Raw genomic sequence first — 10,961 nt, 5'->3', positions numbered from 1 at the left:
AAGGGCATGTACAAGAGTGACAATTAGGAATGGCACAAATGTGCTCTTTACAGAAAGAGGCAAAGTTTTAAGATAGTTTGAAGATATTCATGTTCGATATCAGTAGATATTCTAGCGCTTTATCTAGGTCAAGGAAAAAAAGTCGTAAAGAAAGTCGTAAAATCGTATAAGCTCCAAAAGAGGCTTATGATGTTTCTCAACTTTCCTCAACTTTCCTCCAAGATCTCCTTGAGTCCATACAGGATTACAAGGTATAATTGGCTGCTGGATGTTTCAGCTTATAAGGTTATTTCTCTCAATAACTAAATCCCCCCATGCTGCCTCCATTCTCATGTCATCGCCATCCCCAACTGGGACAGAATCACTGATAGCCTACTCAGTGGTGGAACAATACTCACTTTTTTCTTTACTTAAAGCATCAATACAGCAATGTAGAAACACTCCTGTTACAAGTAGAAGTCTGGAATTCAACATTTACTTAAAAGTACAAAAGCATTATTGGTATCAAAATGTACAAAAGCATTATTGGTGTCAAAATGCACAATGTTCCAATTTCACAAGTTTGTGTATAAAAATCTATTGAAAATAGCAAATCTACAAGCTTACAACCATGACACATTGTATTTTAAAATGACCGAAATGTATGAAGTGGGCAATATGCATGTTTTGTTTGCGACCACAGGTCGCAGTTAACTATGAAATTGTGCATTTCCTGTCAGTCAGTCAGTCAGTCACACCCCATATGGTCATGCCTTGTGACATCACGTGATGTCATCAATATTAAGCCCATATGTGGAGATCCCTGATGTCATCAAAATTGGCCTGCAACTCTACAGTGCAACTCAAACCCTTAGATCTCCATATATAGAGCTGACCTGTTCTGACATTCCATTATGTTGATCTGACCACATCAAACCCTGCACACTCCTCCATATATGGCCAGTACAGAATTCATCCCATATGTTGATCTGACCATCCATGCAAAGCGCCAGCTCTCGCCCAGCAGTCTGCGGTCACCCAGGCGAATGCGTGCACGTGGCCACGCCATTTAGGGCGAGGCCGCTTCTCGCCCTCAGGCGTCTTACTGGTAATACTAATCCAAATCTGCAAAGTAACTAGTAACTAAAGTGTTCAAATAATTCTAGCAGAGGAAATTGGAAGTACTCAAGTAAAGTAAAAAATACATTACAATTGTACTTACTGTAAGTGCAGTATTCAAATGCTTTTCCTGACGAGGGGAGTACTAGACCCTGGCCTGCACCCCCAATGGTCATATCTGCATCCCTAAAAGAAAAAAAGAAAAAAACAACCCCATAATTAAAAGAAAGTCATCCACTTGCACGTTTGGGCTTGATGCTAATTAATTAGGCCTTAAATTAGGCCTTAAATTTCATTATGACCACTGTGGGTTTTCCTTTACAGTTTGTCCAAAGATATTGGTTTGTCTGTTTTTTGTAACTAACGTCATGTGTTTTAGGCGTGATATATCTGGCCTGTGTAAATATATTTTAAAATATATGGCCTGTGTAAATATTATATGATCACTAGTTACTTACTTACTGACTTTTGTCAGTGCAGCATAACTCTTTGGACGTATTGGTTGCATGTTGAAGTATTGTTATCCATTGGGGGCTGAGTCGATCCCCCTGAAGGTCAGACAGAAATACTACAATAAGTTAATACTAATAAGTTTTAAGTCTCACAACCATATATTTCCCTGACTCAGCGATCCATCAATCATGCAGGCGTCTTCAATGTTTTTCAGGCCAAGGACCCCTTAGCTGCCAGCAGGGACCCCCACAACATACCGTTGCATAAACATTGTTGCAGATTAAACCTTTTCATAGATTTGATAGACTTGTTTGACAGTGAGCTTGCAGATTTATGAGCTTGCAGATTTTCGGCTAAGATTCCCTTCAGAAAAGGAATTCTATAGGGTTCAAGTGATTAATGTAAAAAAATAAATAATCCTATAACACAAATATTTGGGCTGTTGATATGCAATAATACACAAACATGTGCACATAAACTTATTCGTTCATATGGAGGTAGAACAGAGTGGCCATGGAGACAGAGCCTCTTGACTCTCTCCCCTAACCCAAATCTCTGTCTGGAACTTAATCAGCTTTGGAGACTAATTGGAATTTTATTGATGAGCAAAAGTGGGTCACTTGATGTCTAAAGTTATAATTCACTGTTTGACTTTCAAGCACAGAACAAATCTAAAATATATAGCCTATATACAAATATTTTTTTAATAGAGGCCATTATGGTATGATAAAGTTAAAGATTAAAGCTATGAATGTGATTAAAACTAATCTAATTTTAAAGACCAATAGTAATCCGATTAATATTAAACTTTATATTTTAATCTGAGTATAAATGTTGCCTGTCTTCAGTGTGTTAATGACATGTTATTGTGATTTTAATCTGTGATTTAGCCTATACCTTTTGTTAACATTTAAACAAATCGTAATTATAGGCTCACATGCAAAAACTATTTTCTTCTTCATGAAAATAAATGATGGTCACTTAATCTCAAGCGTTCAAAGTCAGACTAACAACAACCAGTGAAATCTTGTTGTTGACATAAATCTTGGCGCACGTGTAGCATAGAATAAACGACAAGGGGAATCAGGGAATGTCACTAGTCGTGGCCAATCATGTTGTGCACGGAGGATTGCCTCTCCTCTCCATGACGTGCTCTATAGGATAAAAAGATCCACGGCACGGTCGCGTGAACACGTTTGCACAACTTTCTTACTCTGCAAAACAAAACAAAAACAAAAACTTTTCCACGATGCTTCCAGACCTGTTCACGTTTCTGGCGGAGAAGCTGTCCCTTCTCTCCATCTTCAACCTGTTTGAGTCGAAGCGGTCTGGAGGAGCAGACGGTGAGGAGGAGCGCGCCAAAGAGCGTGCAGCAGCGGCACCTTGGGCGCACGGACAGCAGAGGGGGGACCTCCTGGAGGTCCACAGGACACTGTTCACTCACTTCGGCATCTACCTGGGCGACGGCAGGGTCGCGCACCTCATCCCGGACATCCTGCCCGCGGTCACGGGCGACCAGAAGCTGATCGCCAGCGTCATTACGAACACGAGGCTGATCGTGGGCTGCATGTACAAGTGCGCCACGGTGCGCGTGGACACGCTGGAGGACTTTGCGTTCGGCGCCGGCGTCCTGGTGAACCGCATGGACGAGCCGGTCCACAGGCGAGCCCTCCCCAACGAGGAGGTGGCCAGGAGGGCCGAGAAACTAATCGGGGACATCCCGTATAGTTTACTGTGGAACAACTGTGAGCACTTTGTAACCTACTGCAGATACGGCTCTGCGGCGAGCCGGCAAACAGAAAAGGTATAATAGCATATTTATAGCCTCAATTTAAGCACGATGACGGTGTCGTTCGCCGAAAATAGCCGATCTACAAGACCAAAACGCGTGCGCGGCGCGCCACGTCCCCCAGGTTATTTGCTATTTGCGAGCGTAATGGGCAATTTATGGGCAAATAGCACAGTCGTGCACGTAAGACGCAAGACGTTGTCGCTTGCCGAAAAAAAAGCTCGTTAGATTCGTTTTGTTGAGCGACACCGTCGTATGATGGAGTAGCCTATAGTAGATATCCCAAATTGCTTAATTTTATGCATGGTCTAGCGTCATCTTTTCTTTTCTAGCTTTTCTAATTAAATCTTCTTTATTACACTTTAATGCCAAACCATGCCTGCCTGATAGTGAAAATGTCAGCTGCACATTATCTGTATGCAGACAAATGCAATCAGCCTAACGTCATTGTTTGATTATAATAGCTTGGTGAGAAGTTAATAATAGGCTATAGGCCAATGCAGATTAAGAAATGTAGCTAATGTCAATAAATTAGCTTGTCTATTCTTTAATATTAATTATGCTGTTATCAATTAATAAACCCAACATAGCTACAGACTTGTTATTGTGCAGACATAGTGTACTGTGGCTATACGTGCTATGATTGTAAAGTGGGAAAAGTTATGTAGTGAGTGGGCACCTATTATGGACATATTTTCTACACATGATCTGAACATATGCATGCATGCAGTGCATCATTACCAGACTTAAATTTACCCTTCAACTTTTTCTTTATTCCCATAATTTGCCACAGGTTTTGTAACAATTTGTAGAAATATAAAGGCCTTAAATGCCCAAGCATGTTCAAAACATGCCTATATACACTTTAGCCTATATGATTCAGACCCTTTTCCTTTGTTGGGGGGTGCACACCATGTTTAGGTGCCCACTCTACCAAAAATAATACTTTGAGTAGCATATGTGTATGACCTCAACATTTGTTTTCTGTTTCTTTGTAGTTTTGTGAGTGCCTAAAGTCCATCATCAGAGACCAGCGCAGTGCCGTTGTCGCAGTTCTTCTGGGAATTGTCTCCATTTGCTGTTTTGGGATGTTGCCATCAACTACACTACCCACAATTCTCATCCCCTTTACACTTTGGATGGCTGGCTGATGAGGCTCTCCTCCATCTTGAAGTGAACATTCATTCAGAGAACAAACACTCAGAGTTGGTTTACTTTTCAGTCAATTGGGAAATACTTTAGTTTTGTCTCCTGGCCATTATCAGCGAGTATATGTTGCTGTCGGGCAGAAACCTCTTGTCCATATTCTAACCTTTTTTTTCTTCTTTTGAATGCCTGACTTGGTCATACTACAGCGTCATACAAAAGTATCAAAGGTATAGCAGAACTGCAAGCTCGAAACGCAGTGCAAAGCACACATTTTCAGCTTGTAGATCTGCTACTTTTTTATTTGAATCCTGAAAAGTGACACTTTTGGACATTTGAGGTTTCCACCGACAACGAATTTTAATCGTTAAATGCTCATACACTCACACACTTAAAATGATCTTTAATCAGGTCAGTCATGCCGTCAAACCTTCATTCCTGACACAGGAATAATGCTTTTTGTACACTTTACAATACATTTAGTCAACTGAGGCCTATTAGTACAGCCTACTATAGTAGGCTATACTACTAGCAAGCAATAACAGCCTATTTTCAACTAATACATATGAAATAAATACATTAAAGGTTTGCACTTGCAATATTTTATAATGATGCTTATAGACTATATTTTTGTTTAAATTGTATAATGTAAATATGTTCAATAAACATTATTTTTTTATTTGTGGCAGCACTACAGGGTCAATTGTGGTATACAGCATATACATTGACATAATAAGCCACATATTGAATCATATATTATTAAGTACTACGTGAGTCACTATAGTTTCATCATAAAAAATGACAAGATTAATAAGCCTCTCTACAGACTTAGCAAATATGCAAATCACTATCAGTAATAAGTAGCCTACTTTTTAGACAACTGATGCTTTCTCATGGGCTATGGGGAGTCCAGGGACTCAGGGTACTCTGAGACCCCTTTTCCACCGGTTGGTTCCCAATGGGATCCGGTTCAGTTCTTTTTGGTTCTTAGTCCATGAACCAGAGCTCCAAAATTGGTGGGCAAACTAGACCTATATTAAATTGTTTATAGGATCAATACAAGTAAATTAATACATGATAACCCTTCCACAGTAGTAGCTTTTTCACATTTTCTATTATTTTGCATATTTTCCTACATAATGCCTCATTTTCATATTTAAAAATGTAAAATTTGTAATACAATAAATCATTGTCTTCGTGTAAGTACTCAATTGGGGAAGTTTCATGGTGATAACAATCTAATATAGGTATGGTTTTGCTACACTCAATTCATAATTAACGTTCCAATTTTGGAGCTCTGGCTCATGGACTAAGAACCAAAAAGAACTGAAGCGGTTCCCATTGGGAACCAACCGGTGGAAAAGGGGCCAGAGAGTGTACGAATGGAACCAAATGGACCCTTATGGGTCCATTTGGTTCCATTCCTACACTCAGTTATTGGGGTCCTTGAGAACCAATGCGCTGCATGACTTGCAACCCTTTAAATTAGGATCAATTCTAAGCCTATAGGCTTATGAATTAGACCACCTTGCCCCGAATACACTGGGAGCCATGCCGTGCGTTGTTGTGAAATCAATTCCAACCTCACAGCCATGAGATTATAGCCAAAGCTCCTTTTCTGTCAAAAGCACACTGAACAATTGGCCAAATTCCACTTTCTGACACCTCCCAGTTTCCCCCCATGGGAATAAAAACGGTGGTCCGACCTCCGGTGGTCCGACTGCTGTATGCAGAAACGTTCAAACATGTTTCAGTTCCAACTGTTCAACCTTTTGGCAGTGGCCTCCAAAGGTGTCAAAGAGGACGAGTGTGACAACAAGATGGACCCGTCTCTGTACAAGCGTGGCGACCTTCTGGAGGTCCCCAGGACACTGTTCACCCATTTCGGCATTTACCTGGGCGACAACCGGGTGGCCCATCTCATCCCGGACATCCTGCCAATGGTGACGAGGAACAAAGCTGCCGTCGCCAAAATGGTCACCAACATGCGGCTCGTCCTGGGGGTCATCGCCAAGGAGGCCAGCGTCAGGGTGGACTCGCTGGAGGACTTTGCCTACGGCTCGGAGATCATAGTCAACGAGATGGACAAGGTGTCCAAGCAGCCACCCCTGGACGGGGACGAGGTGGGCCGCAGAGCGGAGAGGCTGCTGGGCGGTGTCACCTACAGCCTGCTGTGGTACAACTGCGAGCATTACGTCATGTACTGTCGTTACGGCATGGCCATCAGCTACCAGACGTACCAGGTGAGCGCTATAGTGGCTCTTCTTAACCACTTAAACCCCATTGTGGTTGAGCGGAGTCCCGCAGGGCTCTATGCTAGTGTATTTTCGAAAATAGTCGAGCAGCAACAAGCACAGAACGTGTTCGCCATTTTCTGCAAAAGCTTTCCCCACAATACGGATGCTGGGGTTCCAGTATTTAACGTTTGGTTTTTATGGTTTCGTGATTCTTATATTTGGTGCCAGTAAAAATCCTCAAAGTAAATGAGAGTCGTAGACCCATGTTGAATTAACTGAATTCAATTGAATTATTTAATTAATTAAATACATTAGTGCTGTTGTAGCTGTGTTTGGCCAGTTAGTGAGGGATTCACAGATTTACGGCGTTACTTGAACTTCCAAAGTGTATGTGTGCGTGTGTGTCTGATATATTAGGGCCGTCCGAGTTAACTCATTTAATCATGATTAACTCACTGTTACAGTATGCTAATCGCAATTAATTATTTTAATCGCAATTAATCGCATGTGAATTTATTTTAGCCGTGTAGACAGTGGCTTTCAACATGTGGATCCCTAAATAATCTTGGGAGGTCTCCAGATGATTAGCTTAATGTGCAACATTCTTTCTCAGTCAGCAGTAAACAAACCAACATACACGTATAAGTGTACACTTATGTTTTATTTAACCTTTATTTAACGAGTAAAAAAACCACATTGAGACTGAAGTCTCTTTTACAAGTGTGAACTGGCCAAGACAAGAGGCAAAATAAGTGACACAGCTCTGCCAGTAACAAAAAAAAATACACAACAAAAAACAGGACAGACATACAATGCTCATAAATACAGTACCCACTACCTAAGAAGCTCAAAGGGAGAAGAGGAACGTTTAGTAACGCGACCAATAAGGACTAAAAACGAAGCAATGGAAATTGCTAGTAGACTAAAAAGCAAGCAGACATTTGCTATACGTCAAAGCAGGAGCAGTGTATGGGAAGTGTGCCCATGGCAATCCTTTTAAAGCTCACTAGGGGAATCACAGCAGCCAGTTTGAGTCTGGTCTGTAGGTAATTCCAAGACCAGGGTCCGAAATAACTTAAGCAATGCTTTTTTTTCCAGCCTCAGTTACGACGTAGCGTAACCTGCAAGCATTTGATCTGAAGTTGAGAGAGTTTTGGACAAGTTCAAATTTAGAACGAATGTAACAAGAATGTACCAAGAATGGCTTTATAAATGAGAATATACCAATGTAGCAACCTGCGAGACGTTAAGAAATACCAACCCACTAGGGCATACAGAGTACAGTGATGAGTCCTATAGGGGGAATTGGTTATGAACAATGCAGCATGAAACAGGGGGTCAAGTTTGCTCAGAGTTGAGGAACTAGCAGTAGACAGTATCGCCTTAATCAAGCTGCGACAGGAAAAGGCCTGTAACCAGCTTTTTGTGAGAAGCATTTGAAAAGCAGGACTTCATTCTGTAGAAGAAACTCAGCGTGAACTTAAGGCGTCAATGTGGTGTTTGAAGTTTAACTTGTCAAGATATTTATACAACTCAACCCATTCGATGTGTGGTGATATTTGAGGGTACATTGACTAGGCTATTTGGAGACACTATAGTGACTACAGTGTATCTTTACATTTCTAAAGTGACAAGTATAGCCATCTGCTGCAGCCTGTTTAATGCAATACCATTATGGTTTATTTTGGGGTTTTAATTGATTTCCAATAAAACAATAACATACTTTAGCATAAAGCCAGAATAGTTTTCCACTCCCGTGTTAATAGGGGTGTAAAATACTTGTAAAGGTAGTAAGGTACATTGTGACTTTTATTGGTATTTGTGATTAATCGTGCGATTAACTAGATAAATCATGTGGTTAAAATATGTAATCATTGGACAGCACTTATATATATTTATAGCTCCAATAAGAGCTTATTGTGAAATACATAGTAAAAGTACAGAGGTAGTTATACAACATAGGGCTTGTTTCCATTATGGTCCTATGTATTCAATTAATCAAGAAATATAAAGACAAAATCATCAATACTTACTTACAAACAACAAGCTCAGCTAGAAGACTTGTCTAGGTCAATTTGCAAATTGCAGGTGCTCTTTTATGGCTGATTTGAAGGAGGGTCACACCTTTTAATGGCTGCTGGTATTTCCACATGTTGGTGACAATGAATTGAGAATGAATTCATGCCCAAGTTTGTGCCTATTCTGGGGGTATGATCAGTGGAGCTCCCTCTGGTGTGTTATTTCTGATACTTCTGCGAGTGCGGAGAGCAAAGGTCCGTTTCTCAGTGGATTTATCATCTATGAAGGTTAAGAAACAACAAATGTGAGCAAAATTTGTGAGAGCTCTAAATCCATATGGCCACAATTAACATGTTAAGAGGCAAAATGATGCAAAATGACCTACATTTCATTCTGCTTTAAGTAGCATGTGATGTCAAACTAGGGTTTTTTCATGATTCTGAATCAATTCCAAACATTAGTTTTGCACGAATGTGATGAGGTCAGCAGGCAGCACATTTGTTAATGGTGGCCATATGAATTTGGGGCTCTCACAAATTTTGCATGGGGACTCAATTTGTTTCTTAGCCTTCATAGATGATAAATCCACTGAAAAACGGACCTTCGCTCTCCGCGGTCACAGAAGTATCAGAAATGACCCTGGGTGTTTCTCACTCTGTTGAAGTAGTAGGTACATGGGCACTGGTCCATTATATAAGAATGGTTTGTTACTGCAGCTACAACGTAAAGCTGAGCTACCTGTAGGAAGACTGATATCTGCATACCACTGATCAATGCATAGCTGCTTTATAGAAAATATATGTTTCCTTTCAACTTTAGACATTAATAGCAATTCTTAAGATTTTTCACTCACTTTATACATGAACAGCTACAAAGAGAAAAGAGATTGATAAGCTCCATAGGCCTACATTTCTAATATACAGTATACTATATGCCTATTTCAGTATTCATCGTAAACTTATCCAGAGCAACATAGATATCCCACTCCCAGTACATGCATGGCATGAAGCCTAGCGAACAAACGACAGTAAATAGTCACTTCATCTATAACACTATCACTATTGGTATGTGAAGCACAAACCAATTATTGGATTGTACAAACTGGGTTCATTCAGAAAGGTCACATGAATGAGACCCAGGCATGTCATGCTACTGTGCACGTGTCAGTAATCATACTGTCTCAAACATTTCCATGGATTTTTGGACAGTAATGAGATGTGATGCAATTCAGCTCACATGCGAGGACAGACTTAATCTTTTTGTACTTACGGGGGAATGTGGCTGAGGAAACCTTATACGAGTTGGAGGTCAGGTTCTGTATGTGGTTTGTTTCTGCCTGTCTAACTGACATTTAGCCACATAACATTTTTTATTCAGCAGTTTGCTTCACTCACACAGGACATTGACAACTATTTCACTCACCCAGAGTGAGCAGCACCATCTAGTGCTACGTTTCAACAAGCATTTTGGAATTACATTTGCATTACATTTAGTTTGCCATTTAGTTTGCTGGGGCAGCACCTGTCAGCGGGGAGTGTTGGGCTGGAAAGTAGAAACAAAGGTTCTACTTCACCCTCCCAGTGGGAGCTCCTCACTGGCAGGTGAGTCAGATTTGTGTGTGTGTGTGTGTGTGTGTGTGTGTGTGTGTGTGTGTGTGTGTGTGTGTGTGTGTGTGTGTGTGTTTGTGTGTGTGTGTGTGTGTTGCAGTTCTGTACGACAGTGAGGAAGCTGGTGTTCAGCAGGCTCAACGCATACCTCAGTGCGGCGTGCGGGATGGCAGGGCTACTGTACGTGGGCTGCATGACACCTCTCGTCACTCTGTCCGCAATGCTCGTCCCCTTCATCATCTGGATGGCGTCGTAGCGGCGCCCACCCGCCATCATCATGCTCCTCCCCTTCTGTCCAGTGTTGTCAGATGTTGCAAGAGAAATAAGCATCCATGTCTATGAAAACAAGCCCAAAAGAAGCGACTATACACATGAGCACTTTAAACATAATGGATAATCCAATAGCCGAGCAAAAAGCTTGTAGATCTGTATTAAAGAAGGAAAAAATAAATTGGGGGAAAAACAAAATAAATATTACTAGCATTTTAACAACACAAGTCTGGTATGGTGGTCCTTGGCACAAAATGTTTTCAGATGGGGAATACGTGGACAATTATATAATCATTTGGGGGGTCCTTGATAGGAAAATGTTTGAGAACCACTGTTTTGAAC

The 10,961-nt window shown here is 41.0% G+C and overlaps 1 protein-coding gene across 1 annotated transcript; it reads left to right on the top strand.

Moving 5' to 3' along the window:
* Window positions 1-2,800: 2,800 nt before the first annotated feature.
* LOC308312354 (lecithin retinol acyltransferase-like) lies at window positions 2,801-10,605 on the top strand (the record flags this gene model as incomplete). The annotated part of the gene is made up of 4 exons (XM_080758959.1): window positions 2,801-3,355; window positions 4,339-4,486; window positions 6,266-6,729; window positions 10,450-10,605. The coding sequence occupies 4 exons, from the start codon at window positions 2,801-2,803 to the stop codon at window positions 10,603-10,605; spliced, it is 1,323 nt and encodes a 440-aa protein (XP_080615085.1).
* Between the last annotated feature and the right edge of the window lie 356 nt (window positions 10,606-10,961).

This window comes from Protomyctophum bolini (assembly GCF_963924005.1).
Source record: "Protomyctophum bolini genome assembly, chromosome: 3".
Taxonomy (NCBI): Eukaryota; Metazoa; Chordata; class Actinopteri; order Myctophiformes; family Myctophidae; genus Protomyctophum; species Protomyctophum bolini.
The sequence above is the reverse complement of the archived record's forward strand: the minus strand, read 5'-3'. Positions and strand labels throughout refer to the sequence as shown.